The sequence below is a fragment of the Balearica regulorum genome, chromosome 10, assembly GCF_011004875.1.
Source record: "Balearica regulorum gibbericeps isolate bBalReg1 chromosome 10, bBalReg1.pri, whole genome shotgun sequence".
Classification (NCBI taxonomy): Eukaryota; Metazoa; Chordata; class Aves; order Gruiformes; family Gruidae; genus Balearica; species Balearica regulorum.
The window spans coordinates 24,213,462-24,231,254 of NC_046193.1; the positions used below are offsets into that span (position 1 = coordinate 24,213,462).

General features: G+C 56.4%; 4 protein-coding genes across 5 annotated transcripts in view; 2 read left to right on the top strand and 2 right to left on the bottom strand.

Moving 5' to 3' along the window:
- RPL32 (ribosomal protein L32) overlaps nucleotides 1–17,793 on the bottom strand; it is an 81,526-nt gene that overhangs the window by 50,747 nt on the left and 12,986 nt on the right. The gene's annotated exons all lie outside the window — the stretch shown is intronic.
- RHO (rhodopsin) lies at nucleotides 1,904–5,228 on the top strand. Its single transcript, XM_075762538.1, has 5 exons — nucleotides 1,904–2,272; nucleotides 3,189–3,357; nucleotides 3,461–3,626; nucleotides 3,868–4,107; nucleotides 4,582–5,228. The coding sequence occupies exons 1-5, from the start codon at nucleotides 1,912–1,914 to the stop codon at nucleotides 4,699–4,701; spliced, it is 1,056 nt and encodes a 351-aa protein (XP_075618653.1). The 5' UTR covers nucleotides 1,904–1,911; the 3' UTR covers nucleotides 4,702–5,228.
- On the top strand, nucleotides 7,773–9,054 carry H1-8 (H1.8 linker histone). The gene is made up of 5 exons (XM_075762606.1): nucleotides 7,773–7,788; nucleotides 7,877–8,262; nucleotides 8,348–8,474; nucleotides 8,569–8,627; nucleotides 8,701–9,054. Exons 1-5 carry the CDS (start codon nucleotides 7,773–7,775, stop codon nucleotides 9,052–9,054), a joined length of 942 nt encoding a protein of 313 aa, XP_075618721.1.
- PLXND1 (plexin D1) overlaps nucleotides 11,923–17,793 on the bottom strand; it is an 82,748-nt gene continuing 76,877 nt past the window's right edge. For both annotated transcript variants that reach the window (XM_075762540.1, XM_075762539.1), the window contains exons 34-36: nucleotides 15,324–15,464; nucleotides 14,289–14,363; nucleotides 11,923–13,685 (exon numbers count right to left, since the gene is read on the bottom strand). In XM_075762540.1, the coding sequence (XP_075618655.1) occupies nucleotides 13,569–13,685; nucleotides 14,289–14,363; nucleotides 15,324–15,464 (333 nt within the window). In that variant the 3' untranslated portion in view covers nucleotides 11,923–13,568. The remainder of the gene's footprint in view (nucleotides 13,686–14,288; nucleotides 14,364–15,323; nucleotides 15,465–17,793) is intronic.

Genomic DNA, 17,793 nt, shown 5'->3' on the forward strand with positions numbered 1-17,793 from the left:
TGGCCATCCTCCCGTGCTGGACATGGCACTCATGATTGCCCACTCCTCCGCTCCTGGCTGCAAGGAGTGCTCAGCTCAGCCCCGGGATGCAGCCGAAACGGCACGGGGAGCTGCTCAGGTCCCCCCCAGCCCGTCCCGTACCAAGGGGCAGAGCAGACTGTCCTTGCCTGGCCTCTGCGGGGGAACCAGCTGGTACCTGCCTGCCAGCTGGAACGTTAACGACTGCTACCAAGAAAGGTGATAAACAGGGGTTGCAAAAAAAGAGATGGGGAAAATAGCTTTCAAGTTTAAAAGATTAACCATGGTGGTGCAAACTGTAAGGAACCACCTTCTCCAGAAGAGAGATCCTCTGTGGTTGGCTTCATTGTGCTTGCTCTGCTGTACGTCCTGTCCCGCTGCCTCTGAAAAATTAAGAAAAGGTAACGTCTAACTCAATTGCTAGCTGGCACAAAGGACATTTCAAGCACAATGGAGTGCAGTAAGTGAGGAGGCAGAGAGACATGGAGAACATAGGAGGCTCCAACAACGGATTCCCCTGTGGAATTTGACAATTCTGCAAGGTTTTGGGGAGACCGAAGATATCTGTCAACCAGCATATGAAGTTGAGCATTGGCTTCAGCTCAGGAGCTCCCTTCAGTGCCCTGGTCCAGCAGCCTTCTCAGCCCCAGTGCAGAACGATGCCTGTCCAGGACAGATGGACTAGGTTATTTGTTAGGTGTTACCAATGCAATTGGCGTGACCCAAACCACATACAAAGCCAGGCACAAAGGAGATGGTACAACTGGAAACCTGCCAGCGGGGTCAGTGTTTCGTGGTGGTGGTCAAACCTCCCCAGCCAAATCCTGTAGCAGAAAGGAGGTGGCCGAGAGCATGTGGAAGAAGGGTTGGAGATGCTCGTGCTGCCCAAGAGCACCCTTTTGCAGCCTCCCACGGGGAATGGCAGTTGTGGTGGGAACGGCTCTCCAGTGGGGACTAGCTGGTGTCATGGACCACTCTCCCATTGTAAGAATGGCCCTGGGACACCTCTCTGTCACTGACGGACCACATGACATCACACCACACCTGCCCAGCCACCATCTGCAGCCCTCAAACCCACAGTCATGGGGTTCTGAACTGCAAACTTCCCTCCTGTTATGGAGGGACAGAAAGGCGCTTCTGTTTGTTGGCAAGAGCTGAAAGCTCAGCCCGAGCCACGAGAAAGCACAACCAAGAGAAGGATCCCCGTGTGCCTCCTCCTCCCCTGGCACCCTCCGGCTCGCACCCCGATGGCAATGCATCCCATTCCTGGTGCCCCTCTGTGGGGAAACAGGCATTCCACACGGATGGGCAGCGCACCCAAGTGTCCGTGGAGGGTGGACTGGGGGCCTTGGGTGGAGGGAGCAAGTGGCCCCTGGGCAATGGCAGCATGAGCCAAGGATGTCCAGCTCTGGATCACGGGGTGCAAAGACTGCCATGGGTGCAGGCCCCCCACGAAGACCCTTGCTCCCTGGGGAGCACAGCCATGCTGAGGAGCAAGGCTGCGTGAGTGGAGCTGCCATCTGTTTTGGGCCCCCCCCAAATGAAAGGTGTGGTGCAGAGCTACCTCTTTATATATGACCATGAGCCGTGGTCTCCAACAATGACAGCGCAGGCCAGAAACAGGTGTCACCTTAATACCTTCCCAGGAAAGCCAATTACCCCTGGATGATTATGATTAATAACTCTCTAAGCCCTAATCGCGCTGACACCAATGCCTGGAGCTTACCCCAGGGGCACTTTATAAGGGACGCCCTGCAGAGGTGAGCGTAGCTGCTTCTCCTTGGGGTGACGGCGAAGGCTGAGAGGTGGCGGGAGCCCCACTTCAGAGGCGATCCCCCCGCGCTCAAACAACACCCCTGAGTAAGAGCAAAAGGCACCTCACGAACCGCAACCATGAACGGGACAGAAGGCCAAGACTTCTACGTGCCCATGTCCAACAAGACCGGGGTGGTGCGGAGCCCCTTTGAGTACCCCCAGTACTACCTGGCTGAGCCCTGGAAGTTCTCAGCGCTGGCTGCCTACATGTTCATGCTGATTCTGCTCGGCTTCCCTGTCAACTTCCTCACGCTGTACGTCACCATCCAGCACAAGAAGCTCCGGACACCTCTAAACTACATCCTTCTGAACCTGGCGGTCGCTGACCTCTTCATGGTCTTTGGAGGCTTCACGACCACCATGTACACTTCGATGAACGGGTACTTTGTCTTTGGAGTAACAGGGTGCTACATTGAAGGCTTCTTTGCTACACTGGGCGGTAAGTTTTCCAAATATTCAAAAATCTTCTGCTAGGAATAGCCCTGAATTTTAGGAGGAGGGAGGACGCCCAGATGATCTTGGAAAAACACGGAATCTGGAAGGTCCTCGGTCTGTTGCTGATGTGGGCCAAGGCAGTTGCAGTGTGTCACGGTGGGAGGTGAAGAAAGTGACAAATGACACCTTTTTTTTTTTTTTTAAACCTTATTTTGGTAGCCACCTGCTCGGTATCCTGAGAACAACAGTGCAGCAATGAAAAGCAACCAGTAGCAGATTTTGCAGTTGTTGGATTTGCACATCTTTTTGGCTTGCTTTCTGACTTGAGAGATGACAAATTTGTTCCTCCTGTTTCGTGGGGCTGAGTCTGTCATTCGCTGTGATGCGGTGCAGGGTGGTGCAGGCTAGCAAAGCTGGCTCTCCTCCCCCTGCCAGCCAGGCTTTGACCGAAACAGATGTTAAATAAAAATTGTATGTCTAAAAATGCTCTCCTCTGTTCAGCTCAGGCTTCAGCCACAGGCAGCTGTTTTACTGGTTTGGTCCTTGCGGCACAAGTTTCCTGGGAAGCTGTGGGTAGTGAGGGGAAATCCTGGGCACTCGCTGCATCTCAAAGTGGAACCGTAGACTTGCAGGTGCTGTCTGGGACAAGTGGTAGGGTCCAGGCATGGATCTCAGAACAGAGCAGCAAAGCGGTTACGGTCAGTCAGCGAGAGGTGCCTTCTCATACCTTCCTACTGCAGCTGCACTTGGCCTTTATTCATTTCTCTTTCCGAACCCTTGGTGTTGATTTACCTGCTCAGTAAATCTGAGTCTTCCTCGGGAACAACAGCCCAAGGAGGCCTCGTGCTGGCATCAGTGTGATTTTCTCCTCCTGTTGCTCAAAGCCCCTGTGTCCCCATCCCTCTCTCTCGTTGGTGCAGGTGAAATTGCTCTCTGGTCGCTGGTTGTCCTGGCCGTCGAAAGATACGTAGTGGTCTGCAAGCCCATGAGCAACTTCCGCTTCGGGGAGAACCATGCCATCATGGGCGTTGCCTTCTCCTGGATCATGGCCTTGGCGTGCGCAGCTCCCCCACTCTTCGGCTGGTCCAGGTAGGGAGGCTGCTGTGCCCGGTGCCTGGGGCTGCGGCAGCTTGGCCATGGCTCCCAGCCGATCTCCTCCGCTGGGCGCTGACCTCCCTGGCTCACCTTGCAGGTACATCCCCGAAGGCATGCAGTGCTCATGCGGGATCGACTATTACACTCTGAAGCCAGAGATCAACAACGAATCTTTCGTCATCTACATGTTTGTGGTTCACTTCATGATCCCGCTGACGGTCATTTTCTTCTGCTATGGGAACCTGGTCTGCACTGTCAAGGAGGTGGGTACCTGCCAGTGGCGGTGGGCCAGGGGCCACCCCTGTCCCCCATGCTGGGAAGGGGCCCACGCCAGGCTCCAGACTGGTGACAAAAATGGCCCTCAGGGGCCAGGCTGGCCCTCCACCAAGGGGGAAAATGGCCAACTACAAATGTGCAGCTCAGCTACCCCAAGCCCGACCCTGTGTCCCATGCCGGCGCAGCCCTCCCCAGCTCTATCACGTTTCCATTCCCTTCCGCCCGCAGGCTGCCGCCCAGCAGCAGGAATCTGCCACCACCCAGAAGGCAGAGAAAGAAGTGACCCGCATGGTCATCATCATGGTCATCGCCTTCCTGATCTGCTGGCTCCCCTACGCCAGCGTCGCTTTCTACATCTTCACCAACCAGGGGTCGGACTTCGGGCCCATCTTCATGACCATCCCGGCTTTCTTTGCCAAGAGCTCCGCCATCTACAACCCTGTGATTTACATCATAATGAACAAACAGGTAACTGGCAGGATGCCAGGCGATCTCCTTTTCTGCGTTTCGCTTGACACCTGTGTGCAGGGAGACGGGGCACCTCGAGGTACCGGTGGGCCGGGAGGGGTGTTTGTTTCAGGTGACCTTGTTCCTGCATGCAGGAGGGCGACTGCAGGGCTCATCCCTGGCGTTGCGTAAATCTCATAAAAGCAAGCCCATCCCGTCTGAAATGACCCCGGCGCTGGGTGGGTGGAGGAGCTGGGGCTGCGTCTGCCCCGGCCCGAGCGGCGGGCGGCAGGCAGGGCGGGCAGGGAGCGGGCAGCGCGGGCAGGCAGCGGGCAGCAGGTGGCGGGCAGCGGGCGGCAGGCAGGGCGGGCAGGGAGCGGGCAGCAGGGAAGGAGACCACCGGCGTGGCCCCTCCCGCGCTGTGGTGCCTGGGGGCTTCCCAGCCCGAGCCGCCTGACGCCCGCGCACCTCACGCCGGGCTCCCCTCTCTTCCAGTTCCGTAACTGCATGATCACCACCCTCTGCTGCGGCAAGAACCCGCTGGGCGACGAGGACACGTCTGCCGGCAAGACAGAGACCTCCTCCGTCTCCACCAGCCAGGTCTCTCCCGCGTAGGCCCCGCCGGAGCAGCCGGTGCTCGGGGTGCACGCCGGCGCCCCGGGAGCACGAACCTCGCCCCGCCGCCACCGCCCGCCCCCGCCTCACCGCGGCCACGGCCCCGCGGGGCGGGCTCCTCTCTCCTGGCACTAGGAACCCTGGGAACAAGGCTGTAAATGTGTACACACGTTTTGTAATTAAAATGCAAAGGCTTAGCTCCTCCACTGGCGTAAATCCGTGCTTTTCTGTCGCCTTGCTGAGGGACCGCGCCCCCTGCTCCAGCGCAGACCCCTGGCCCCGACACCCCCTCGCCCGGGCGAGCCCCGGGCCGCGGCAGAGCCGCCCCGCCGCCGCGGGGGCTGGGGCCGGGGCCACCTCCCGGCGCTGCCGCCCGGCCCCGGCTGCCTGGGGGCTCCTGTGGCTGCGGCGAGCCTCCCCCGGCCCTGCCCGGTGCTCCGGCCCTGCCCCGGGGGGCACCGACCCGCGCGGTCGCACGGCCCCTCCGCGCTGCAGAGGCGACGGCTGCGGGCGCTGCCCAGCAAGCGGGCGGCACGGAGGGGCACGGCCCGGCCATGTGCGGCCGCAGCCCGGTGCGCTCGGGGAGGGCTCGGCGCTGGCCCCAGCCGCACGCACCCGGTGTCCGCAGCCCCGCTCGCTGTCCCCCGCAGGCAGCACCCCCTCCCCGTAGCACCGCCGCTCATCCCGGGCACCTCCGGGCGCCCCGCGGCCGTGCCCCGAGACACACACGCTCCTCCCGGGCCTCCCCCACGCCTCCCGTTTCAGCTGCAATCAGTTTGGCTTCGGCCCAGGTAGGGGGTTTGGGCAGCGCTTGTGCTTTTGAGGATTGATCGGTGCATCGCTAAGCTTCCCTCCACGCTGTAGCAGGCAAGACATGGGAGCATATGGCTCAGAGACGTCGACATATGTTTTAAGCACTACAAGATGGCATATTGCAATTGTAGCAGTGTTCTTCATTTTTATTTTTAGCTCAGTTATACAAATAAGATGTTTTTCTCGCTGTTCAGTGTTATCAACATTTGAAACTATTTTTGTACGTTATTATCCTCTCTGATTTCTAATCCTATGCAGCTTTGCAAGGTCTAATAGGGAACATATAGAACCCATGCAAGTTAAACCTTTAATAAAGAGCAATTTGCAAGTACAATTCTCTCATTATTTTTTTTATCGATACTTCTGCATATTCAGTGAAATCTAAAGATTAGAGGTTTATGAATAATTCAGTGTTTAGGCTGATGCCTGATTCATGTACTTCAAATCTGGGAGCTGGTTTTGGAGGGAAGAGGAGGAAGAATTTGGTGTTTATTTGCTGTCCGCGAGGCTGTGCTCCACCAGAGCCATGCAACGCTTGGTGCTGCAGCTTTCCCACTTGTGGCAGACTTGCCCCGGCACATGCTGGTGATGTCCTGGCCCCGAGCCCACAAGCTGTCATCCCACGCGATGCCCAGTCCTGTGGCTGCTACTGGTGGTAGTAGGGGCAAGCGAGGGTTTGGGACCCCCCCCTGCCAGCCCAGGCGGGTGCCAGAGGCATCACGGAGCTGCTGGAGAGGTGATGACTGGATCCAGGAGGAGGAGATGTTTGGAAGAGATGCCACTATCCTTGTGGTGTGATACCCCTGCAGCCCTCCAGTGTCCCCACTGGTCCCTTCCTGGGGAATTCAGAAATGGACTGGAAATGGAGCAGGGAACAGGCTGGCAGTGCTGGTTCGGGCGAAACCAGGCATGTGGGTCTCCGGGCACTGGGTGCTTCTCCCAACTCCTTGCTCCAGACCTGGCTCCTGCTGGCACCCTGGTCCCCTGCTGGAATCCAGCCCCCGGGCTCAGCAGACCTTGATGAAGGGCTTTCTGGGCAGCGCTTTGCACGTACATTGGCGCACTAACACATCCACTGAGTCGGGCCGTGAACCAGCCCTGCCGTCACGTAATCCCGGCCCTTCCTCAGGCTTGCAGCCCAAAGCAGCGGCTTTGACAGATGATGCGTACGAAAGCCTCATGACTCTGTGTAAAGAGGGACTGACGTGGTGCTGTGGAGAAACACAGCGATCCCCACGGTGGGGACCTTTGCGCTGTTCCTGCACCAAAGAGCAGTTGGTGAATTAGGCTGGTCTCACGAGCACAGACAAAACATAAAGTAGCACAAATATCCTACCCCATGCGAACAGTGGGGAGCGTGTCCCTAGGATCGCAGGAGGACTTAGTTTTAACACGGCCATGACAGAGAAGTGCCCTGGGCGCTTTGGGGACCCCGGATGGCTGAGGGCTCAGCTCACACCTGGCCCATGGGATGATGCTGCCCACGGCATGGGGCACTTACTGAGCCAGGTGCTGGCACAGAGGGGACACGGAGAGGATGCCTGCATGTGGGGCTAGGAGTGCTCTCCCCCGAGCACGGGGGGATTTGGCAGGCAAGGGTGAGTGGGAGTCCAGCTCACGAGTCCACACCTGGGGCTACTGTGGGAGAGTCGCTCCTCCTGCCTTCGCTGGCCAACAAAGCAGCTCTCCATTTTCCTTCTCTTGTTTGTGGGTTTGTTTCCCCCTCCCCATTATCAGGCTCCCCTGGCAGTGCAGCCCTCCGCTTCCCAGTGGGGCTGTCCTGCGTGAAGGGAGCTGGCACATGACACCAGCACACCAGGAAGGGGTCCCATGCAGGCTCCATGCCATGGGCGGGCTCCCCGTCCGCCCCACGGCGAGTGCCATCAGGAAGCTTCAATGCCAGCACCCTGCCACCCACCAGGCAGCAGGCAGGTGCCTTTCCCCTGCATGGTCAAGGTGATCACCCCACAACCCCTCCAATTTCTCATCCCTCCCTAAACCCTCTGCTTGGACATGCCCCTTCTCCCTCCAGCCCCTGGCAAAGGTTTGGCAAAGGGCACTTGGACTCCCAGCCACCTGCTCCCAACCAGGCAGCAAACAGAGCAATTAGCAGCTGCTAAACAGCCCCTGCAGTTAGGGTGTTAATCAGATAAATTAGCTGGAAGTGAACTGAGTCTGTGAGGGTAGTGGTGCTGTAAGCAGAGTTGGGGCTGCCTGGGGTTTTAGGCTGCTGTGCTTGGGTGTGTGTGCGCACTGCCATGGAGCCTCAGCTGGGTAAGGGGTTTGCTGGGTGCTGTGGGGTCCTGGCAGAGCTGTGGGGTTGGGGCTCTGCTTGGGCTCTGGTGGCCATGGTCCCTGTGAGGCTACAGGGATGAGTGGGGTCATGGCTGCTTGGCTCCTGGGTGTGTGGGTGCCTCAGGGCTGGATGCAGGTACCAAGAGGTGCCTCTTGCTTCTCCCAGCAGCTGAAGCTGCCGGCACAGCCCAGCTCCCAGGTCTGCCAGCCCGGGGCCGGCGGCCCCCGCACCCCCCTACCCTGCACATGGTCATTGAGGCGCTGCGGGCCCAGGACCAGAGGAAGGGCGTCTCTGTTATTGCCATCAAGAGGTTCATCCTGGCCAAGTACCCTGCTGTGGATCCCATCCGCCTCAAATACCTGCTGAAGCAGGCGCTGAACAAGGGGCTGAGCCGTGGGGACCTGGTGCGGCCCCACAACTCCTCTGCCACGGGGGCCACTGGCCGCTTCAAGGTGAGCAGGGGGCTGCTGGCCCCGAAGTGGTGGGGCTGGGGACTGAGGTGCCGCCTGGCCCCACTTCCACCCTTCTCGCCCCCAGTTAGCCCCAGAGAAGCTGCGGCACAAGCTGGGCCGGGCAGATCCTGATGGAGGGCAGGCACCGAAGCTGGGACCAAAAGGGACCACCAAGCCCCCCCGGGTCCCCCCGGCGGGTGTGCGACAGCGAGGTAAAGGGCTGGTGGTGATGTGAGCCACCTCGGGCTGCCCTGGCCCTGTGGAGAGGCCCCTGCTTGGGCTCATCCACTGCCCTTTCTCCCACAGGTGCTGCGGAGGAGAAGCCGACAACAGCGAAGCAGAAGCCAAGGGCAAAGCCCGTGGATGTGAGTAGGGCCCAGCGCTGACACTGGGTGGCTCATGGCATGGCAGCAGCCTGAGGTGCTCTCTCCCCTCCAGGCCCGGCTGCCAGCAGCAGTGAAGCCCAGGAACGATGGAGCGAAGCCCCCACGAGCTGCTGGCCGCCCCCGGGCCCCTGGCAAAGGGCGTTCAGGGTCCTCCACGGCACCGGCTGCTGAGGATGCAGGAGGGGGCGATGGTGACAACCCTGTGGGTGCTGGGGCAAAGGGACCCCGAAAGGCCCCCATGGGAAAGAGCAAGGGGAAGGCGCCCAAGGGGGCACAGCAAGATGCCCCCAAGGCAAAAGGGGGTCAAGGCAAGGCGAGGAAGCCCAAGGTGACCCCAGGAGCCGGCCAGGGGGAAGCTAGGCCACGGAATGCAGCCCTTGCCCCAACAGGCAGGAAGGCCTTGTAGGGGGTCCTGGCCAGCCCTGCTCCCATCTGGGCCCTGGCCCTCTGGCTCTGGGTTGGTTTTAGTCCCCAGGACAGGTTTTAACTCTGTGTTCACCTCCTGCTAATAAAGCTTCTTCACTCACCTCATGAATGGTGTGACTGCTGCCCTGCTCATGGGTCTCTGCCCCTGTGCTCCCATCTCCCAGCATCAAAATCCTGCAGCCCTGCCCTTGTCCTGCGTGGCACGGCAGTGAGCTGGTGCTGCTGCCTGCTGTGCCTGCTCTTGTGTCCCCACGTGTACCCAGCTGCAGGCTGCAGTGACACAGCTGGCTGGCCAGCAGTGCCGGTGGGGGTGCTGGGGTTGGGGGGCTGTGTGTGTGCAGGCTGGTGGTGAGCCCCAGTGCTGGGTGATGGCTGATGGCCTGGGCAGGGCCCTGGGACCCATGGGGCAGAGCACGGTGGCACCCCTGGGCACTGCGAAGCTCAGGCTTGGCCATTCCTGCTGGTGTGAGGCTGTGGTGTGGGGTAGGTGTCCAGCTCTCCACCCTCCTGGCTGCCCTTGTGCTAATGCCTGGCTGAGCTGGGATTACAGGAGTGCTGGGGCAGCAGGTCCGGGTACGTGTAGTGGGCAAGGGTCCCCAGTGCTGGGGGAGCTGCCTGTGCTCTAGCCACGGCAAGAGGAAGATGGAAGTGGTTTTGGGCTCAAAAAAGGAGTTTTGGGTGTTTGCTATAGACTGCAGCATTGCTCGTGTTCTTGTTATCTGTCTGTGGCACAGTTACCCCCTCTAAACCTGCCTTGCTAGCTCCTATGGGTCAACATATCAACACTTTCATTTAATAGCTTCAAATGCCTGAATTTCTCTTGCGCTGTGCAGAACAGAGCCCTTCTGAAGGTCAGCCTGATAATGTAAGGGGTTACAGTCTTCCTGGGCAGGAGAAAATAAGTGGAAGTAAAACTCTCCTCCTAAAGAGGATTTTGCTAATCTTCAGCTGGCCTTGCCAATGCCCTCCAAGGCTCCTGGCCTTGCTTTGGGGCTTAAGCAAGAGCTGAGCAAACTAACTTCTCTTTAAACTTTAGCCTTGGCCATGTTGATCCATCTTTAATGGAGCTGAAACTTGTATTCCCCTAGGGACAGGGTGGAGGATACCGCAGTAGTAACTGAGCAGAGCTCACCTGGCTCTTTGATGACAGTCTCTCAAAGTGCTACTCACTTGTGTGGAAACGTCCTGTAACGGAACCAGGCAGGAGCTGCGTCCTCTCTCACCAGGTACTTTGTGTGAAACACAAGGCTCTTTTGCTTTGAGAGAGCAAATTGTTTAATGGCTGGATTTAGCTTTACTAAGAATCAACTTTCTAGGGGGAAAAGAAAATCCCTCTGGTGTCTGGAAAGAGCAGCTTTTACTGGGGGAGGTGGAAGAGAGAGGATTTAGCAATGCCATGGTTATTAGGACCTATGGGCTGGGCTGGTGTCACGGAGCTGAAGCCAGAAGCCTCGAGGGCTGGCAGCAGCTGTGGTGCAGAGCAGGCGCTGGGCTCCCCAGGGCTGGGAGAAGACACTGTCTCGTGCCAGCACCTGGCAGAGGTAAGGGTGCCCGGCCATGGGCACCGCTGTCTCACTGTCCTTCATGCGTGCAGCACAGCATGCAGTCAGTTCGGGCGCCTGGTTGTGTCCTCACATGGATCTTCCCCGTCCCGTGCCACCTCCTGTTCTGGCGGGAGCTGTGGTACCGGGTAAGAGGAGTGGTGTGTGGCCACAGCCTGCTCTGCTGGAAACCAGGGCTCTGCAGCCCAGAGGGGTAAAATCCCCTCCCGCATGGAAACAAGGTGTTACCAGCTGAGCTGCCAGCCCTGAGCAAAGCATGTCTTGTACATGCAAAGCTCGCTGCGCACACCCGTAGGTATCTTCCACAATGTTGTGTGTCCCTTGTTTGCACAGGGGCAGGAACTTCACTGCACAGATTTCAGCACCTTGTTTTATTACAAAGATAAGCTTTTCCAAGAGTCTGCCACTTCCACTACACAGCAGGTAAGGGCACTACACCCACAACACGTGCCAAAGTTTAAAAACATGTTACAAAGGGCTTGGGGGTTCAAGGCAACACTACAAACCCTCAAGCTTCTGCTCTGTTAAAGTTGTTCCTTTAAAATGGTTGTAGCAACTACTTTTTTTTTTTTTTTTTTGCTTTGGAAAAAATTAAATAATAAAGCAATAGGCCTCAATACACAGCCCAGTCACGTCACCTGGAGGCAAACTATACTATTGGCTCACCTGTATCCTTTCCTCCTAACAACATGGGGCTATTGCTCCATGCCCCTTTCCCCACCTCCAGCCAAGCTCAACGTTCTCTGCTACCTTGGTCCTTCTCACCCTGACCTTCCCTGTGCTGGGCCTGCTTATATCTCTGGCAGCTATTCACAGTTTCTAAAAGAAATTCAAGAACTTTTTGTGAAATCACTTTCAAAATAAAATGTAGCCCAGCTACATTCTTAGAGTTTCTATTCTGAAGCCACATCCTCAGCAAAGACATTGAAACCTCCACAGTGTATGTACTTTTTCTGTAGTTCTCTTTAAAAAAAAAAACAAACAACCCACCTCTGTTCTTCCCTTTTCCCTCCCCTCCCTACCCCCCATTTTAACATACTGGATAAAGTCTATCATTTGTTTTAAAATAGATATCTATATACACATACACAATTCTGATGTTCCAATTTCTGACAAATGTGGCATTACTGGAAACAATGGGATGGAGGCCACCTGTCCATGGCAGTGAGTCACCCAGGAGGAGTTTTGGTGGACCAAAGTCATCTAATACCAGGTTGCATCCTTGCCAGCTGGATGAGTAATGGAGGCTCACCTTAGCCGGACCCTGCCTGGAGTGAGGTAGTAACTTTTTTTCTTTTTTTTTTTTTTTTCTCTTTTCTATTTGGCAGTTTGAAAACACGGTGGCTACGGCTGGGTTTAGCTTTTGTGGGCAGGTTGCCTTTGCCTGCACGTGAATGCTGGCTTTGAGCATGTGGCGTTAGCTGCGGTCCAGCCTCTACAGAGGGGCCTGTGTGATGCTGGAGAAGACCAGAGTGGTCTCGGCTCCCCTGGCTGCAGAAAGGAGAATGGGCCACCAGGCTGGGACGGGGGTTTTGCCGCAGCGCAGATGCCGCAGGACGGCAGTGAAGTTTCTAGGTCGTGGGCGAGCTCTGTTTATCTGCACGATGGGACCCTGCCTGCTGACCCCAGTGTAAGTGCGGGACACTTTCCACTTTTGTTTGCAGCTCGGGGTGCTGGCCTGTGGGAGCAAGCATGGTGCTGCCAGGGGATGGGGCCCAGTCCCTTTGCCTTTATGGGCCGAATAAAAGACCGGACACACAGCAAAACTGCGTGCTCTTGGTTGCTCTCAGGTGACAACCATGGTGGCTGGGTCCGAAGCAAGCAGAACAAGCTGCTTTAGGAAGACACCACTGTAGCACTGACCTTGTTTTCGGTGCTGATGGCAGGAAGATGCTGGAGTGTGTGGGGCAGAATGAGGGAAGATGCTACCCAGTGTTCTGCCCTGCACAGGGCTCAAGCCCGCTCTGTCAGAGGGCTGTCACCAGGAGCTGACCCCTCTTGGCATGAGCGGCGTTACTGGGACTGAGCTGGGGCAGCACCATAGATGTGATGGGAGGCTGGGCCGCCAGGCACGAGTCCTTGCCCTCAGCCGCTGGGCAGAAGCCATGCCTGTGACCAGCCGACCCACTCCAACTCCTGCCCTGCTCACTGTGCACACGGGTATAGGAACCTGGGGAAGGAGGAGCAGCCCTTCCCACGCTAACACATCACACACTCCCTCTGGCTCCGTAACAGCTGTCTCCGTTAGGGGATAAAGTGCTTTCACCATGCCTTAGCTTCTTGGTAAGCAACTGCTTTGCCTCAGCCCCGAGTTCCCCATGCTGCCCAAGTCTCAGATGGAGGAGTGGTTATGTTTACACATACAGTACAAAAATTAAAAGGCACAAAAATACACAGAATGCAGCAGATAGTGAACAGCTGATAAGAGTCCCTGGTGTTGGAAAAACAAGGATGTCGGAAGGATGGTGTGTAAGGGAGCTCAGGCGTTGCTCCGATGGCCTTTGCTGTGTCTGCTCGTTACTCCCTGAGGCTACCCTTCTGCTTTGCGTCCGTTGTTACAGTTTCTGCAGCCCCGTCTCTCGTCCTGAGGACCCACAAACAGGGATGCAGGGAGCTGCTGACCACTTGGGCACTGATCAGAGGGAAGTGGTGAACTGAGCTTGCCACAAGTGTCATGTCTCCACTTCTGGCTGGCAACAGCAAATAAATTATGGGTGCCACAGTGCAGACCAGATGTTTTTTGAGCTGCTTGGAAAGATGTCTTGTGGCTTCTTGTTAGGTGAGGGAGCCCTTCAGCCACGGGCCAGGCCCACCCCCACCACAAGGCTGGTTTGAAAATGACCCTGGCGGAGGTGATCCACGGTGTATCCGCGGCTGAAGGCAGGTTTCCTACGGCACTGCGGAGAAGGTCATTTCCAGGGCTGCAGTTGGCCTAGGCTTCGCTGCAGCACTCGTAGATGTTATCCTCCATGAGTGCAATCACTTGCTCAAACTTGTGCTGGAGCTGGGTGCGCTTCGTTGTGGGGTTGGCGTCCAGGGCGGCCACGATCTGCAGGAGACGCGGGCAGGTGGGTGGCTGAGGCAGTGCGGACAGGGTGCCCACCCGCTAGCCCTGCTGAGTCCAGATCTCACCCTGCCCCACGGCCCCCATGCTCACACCCCACAGCACCCTCCGGCCGCTCCAGGGCACAGGCGAGTCCCTGGGTGGGGGGTGCTACCGAAAACCATTGTAATAATAAAGCTCGGGGCACAGAGCTAGCCCACAGCTGGGGGGTGCAGGGGGTCAGGAGCCAGCCGGGGGCAGTGGGTGGCAGGTTATTTTGGGTGTGGACTGTGTCAGCGTGCTCTGCCTTCCTGAAAGCATCTGTGGGTCTACGCATTGGGCAGCCCTGCTTCAGTCCGGCCTAGCCAAACACTGTTAAAAACAGCCAGGAATAGCTGGCCTTCTCTTCCAAGAACTCGTCAGCCAAGGGATAGGAGAGCAGGTGCATCTGTGTGTGCATACATTACATGTATGTGTGGGATTATGCAAAACCCAATAATCTCTTTTCTGTGGGACTGGATGCAGGTGTCTGACCGCTTGGTTACAACGTACCGTTTGATATTCCCTCCGCAGGTACACTGGGGCCCAAGTGCAGCTGAACCCACTTACCTGGGAGCGATATCTCTTGGCGTATTTGTATATCTCAGCCATGGCGACGTTGGTGTTGAATTCGTTCCTATATTTCTTTATAAAGACAGAACAAAGAGGGGAGGAATATTGTCGTGATGCAGCAAGTGAGTTCAAGCCCAATCAGCAGGCATTACCTAGATTAAAAGAAGGTTTTGCCTGGCTGTTTTTGTTACTGTTGCATTGATGCGGCTGGACTTTTGACTTACTCCTTTAAGGAAGGTACATTTGCTTGCATCAGAAACAGTCTGTCTTTTTAAAGCCAGCCTTGAATGCCCACGCTTGACAGCACTGTTTACCCCTCTGTGCTCAAAGCCATTTTGAAGGATGGGGCAGTGCAAGAGCTGGGTAGAGGAATGGCAAGGGAAAAAAACCCGCTCGGTGCCTGAAGCGAAAATGCTGCGGGGAGATGGTTTGATTTTGAGGAAGCTGTGGTGTATCGCTGGCAGGACTCGGATCCGGAGCGCAGCTGCCAGCTCCCGTAGCTGGTACTAGGGACGGCATCCCGCACCCGGGCCAGCTGCCAGGGCCGGCTGCCAGCGGGCTGCCTGGGACTCGTGGCCGGCCCTGGCAGTTGGCGCCCGGGGGCCAGCTGGCCGGGGGGCTGCGGGACTGCAGAGATCCTTTTCCAAACTTCCTGGCTCTTTGGCACTGAATTTTGCTTTCAACTCCCAGTGGTGCCAAAGCTAGTTAGGTTCAAGCTAACTCGTGGGTGTTTACTGCAGCTCTGGCAGTAATTGAAGATGCTTGGAATTAGGTCAGATGAAGTTTGTGTGTGGAAGTTTGAGGCAAAATGTCCTTTCTTGTTTGCTCCTTCCAGCACCTAAGCAGTAGCTGACTGCAGCCTATCTGTGTTCCCAGCTGCTCCCAGACTCCTGCTGTCAGCCGGAGCAGAGCACGACCAGTGCTCCTCACTCCGGCAGGGCATGGAGCCTGCAGACCCGACCCCATCCCTGGCATGGGGGCACGCTCCAGCCAAGCCCCCCCCTCCACCCGCTGCAGCCCAGCGTGCCTTACCCTCGACTCCTCCGCGAGGTGGGCGTTCATTTCCTGCTCACTGAGCGGGGGCATGTCGTGGATTTGCTTGTAGTATCGCTGCACTATTTTCCTATACTCAGGGATCTCCTTGGCATACAGTAGTTTATTAGTCGGGGAGTCCTAGAGTGAGGGCGAGATACCAAAATCACACCGTGTTGTTCCTGGCTGAAAACTCCTTATCCTGTTTGACCAAAGTGCTAACCGTCAGACACCGACTTCAGCTACAGCTGGGTTCAGGAGACAGCTATGGCTTTGGTCCTCACTTTCCACAGACGGGAGTGTGGTGGGACGGCACCGAGGCACAAAACAGCTAATGACAGAGGCGCTGGCTCAGACACATCAAGGTGCTGCAGAGAGGTACCACCCGCCTGTGGGGCCACAGCATGGTCCCTCTGCCCTTCTTCCTAGCATGAGCTAAACGTTCGTTAGCTACAATGGCAGTGAAGGTCATCTATGTGTGAATGTGTTTTAATTTGCAGCAAGGGCAGGCTAAAAAGCATGCACAGGGTCAGGCGAGGTGGCTTGCTGCCGGGTGATGCTCTGCAGATGAGTGTAGCACAACTGTGTTAGATAAAACACTTGTGCTCTGTGGCTCTGTGTGTGGAAATTGGTAACAAGGGAAGGGCTTCTGCATGCATTTGCTCAGGTCTCTTGAGCAGCCAGCTTGATTTAAGCCGAAGAACAAAGCTCTCTTACAAGCTGAACTTTGTCAGATGAAATGTTGCTCTTGGATTTTTCATGTAGCTTTGATTTATTTTGCATTGGCTAACCCAGCCTGCCTGGCCTATATTGAGTGCGTGTAAAGTAATTAACAGAAAATACTGAGTTCTCTTGATTAATGTCAGCTTGGACAAAGCAGCCTTAACCTCCCAGCCACACGATCGGGTTGTACCAGTGAAGGCATAACCCTGCCTGCACTCCTTGCAAACACAAGCATGAATGATTTTAACCTCAAGGCAATCCTGCCCTGCTGATATCATTACCCCGGGAATGAACTTGGCTGACTAGCCTAGCGTTGCATCCCCAAGGGAAACAGCCCCAGGCTCCGGGACACAGAGGGGAGTAAGATGCACGTGTCCCGCCGCCCCGACACTGGATGCGGGAGGGCTCCTGGTGCTGACAGGTGGAGAGGGGAGGAGGGATCTCCAGAGGAGACAAGCATGGCAGGGCTCTAGCGGTGGAGGCAGCATCTTCAGCTGCACTGGGCAGTAAATAAGGAAGCCCGAGGTAACTGCAATCTGCTGCTGCAAGATGTAGCGTGGCTAATGCTGCAGGGGAAACGGGAAATGGGCACCAGGCTGTGGCACCAGATCCCACAGCAGTTTATTTTCAAACCCAATGACAAGGCATTACAGGAATATAGCCAAGTTACAGAGTCTGCTCACAACATTTTTTTTTCCCCTTGGAAACACAAAAGAAACCCATGCTGCCTCTTTTCTAAGTTCTTTTTAAATTTGTGTCTGATTTCTCTGTATTATGAAGAGATGGATACTGGTTTATTAACTGCTTGCACACTGTAGATGTATGGAGTCTGAGTCTGCTCTCACATTTGCAGCATCAAGAGCAAAATGCTGAAACCGGGGAAGAATCCAGTCTGGAAAACATTCAGCAATATACTGCATGTATATGCAAGCTGATTTTTATGCTGAGGATTTATTCTTCCCACATTACTCAACAATTCCTTCACTTATGCTATTGTATTCCTGAAAAATGTTTCCATCTGCTGTCTGACTCCAGCTGACCCCTCTTCCCCTCATCCACAGCTCGACAAGGACAAATTGTAGGTGTTTCGTAACACATGTAAAAAAAAGTACAAAACCCAAACAAACAAAAAAATCAAGCGCTCATTAGATCTTCCTCCAGTGTTAACCTCTCCCAGTGAAGGCTTCCTGTTGCTCTCAGTCTGAGGGATGCACTGAGCAGCGCCAGTCTCCTGCCCCTCTCTCCATAGGGTCCCCTCTACGTCACACACCGTGCTGCCGCCAGCCCCTGGGGCGGGGGGGCGGCGGGAGATGATTTACAGCATTTCTTAATAAAACTTATTTAAGTCGGGAAGTTTCAAATGTCAACACTGTGCTCAGCCAAGGCAGTGGGAGAACAGAAAACATGGCGCTGGACGTCTCGCTGCCTGCCAGCCCCGCAGGATGGTGCGTGGGAGACCTGGCCCGCGCAGGCTTGCCTGTGCCCGGAGCAGGCGTAGCTTCCTGGGCAGGCGTGCCGAGTCCGCCGGGCTCTGACCACGCGCTGGAGGTGGCCAGCGTGTGATGGAGACACTGCCACCAGAGGGGAGCACCAAGTGCTCCACAGGCAGGGCTACGGCAGCGCCCCCCAAGAGCTTCCCACGTGCTGATGGATGGCGTCAACGGGAAGGCCCTGGGCAGTCCCCACACCTCCACAGGAGCCAGGCCGGGTCTGTGCTGCCTGGGCAGGTGCAGCCCGTGTTCAGGAA

Excerpts from the sequence above, each read along its gene's own strand:
- RHO (XM_075762538.1), top strand. The coding sequence starts at position 1,912 with ATGAACGGGACAGAAGGCCAAGACTTCTACGTGCCCATGTCCAACAAG. Across the intron at positions 3,358-3,460 it reads CCACTCTTCGGCTGGTCCAG|GTACATCCCCGAAGGCATGC; the intron begins GTAGGGAGGCTG and ends CTCACCTTGCAG. Across the intron at positions 4,108-4,581 it reads ACATCATAATGAACAAACAG|TTCCGTAACTGCATGATCAC; the intron begins GTAACTGGCAGG and ends CCTCTCTTCCAG.
- H1-8 (XM_075762606.1), top strand. Across the intron at positions 8,475-8,568 it reads GGCGGGTGTGCGACAGCGAG|GTGCTGCGGAGGAGAAGCCG; the intron begins GTAAAGGGCTGG and ends TTTCTCCCACAG. Across the intron at positions 8,628-8,700 it reads CAAGGGCAAAGCCCGTGGAT|GCCCGGCTGCCAGCAGCAGT; the intron begins GTGAGTAGGGCC and ends TCTCCCCTCCAG.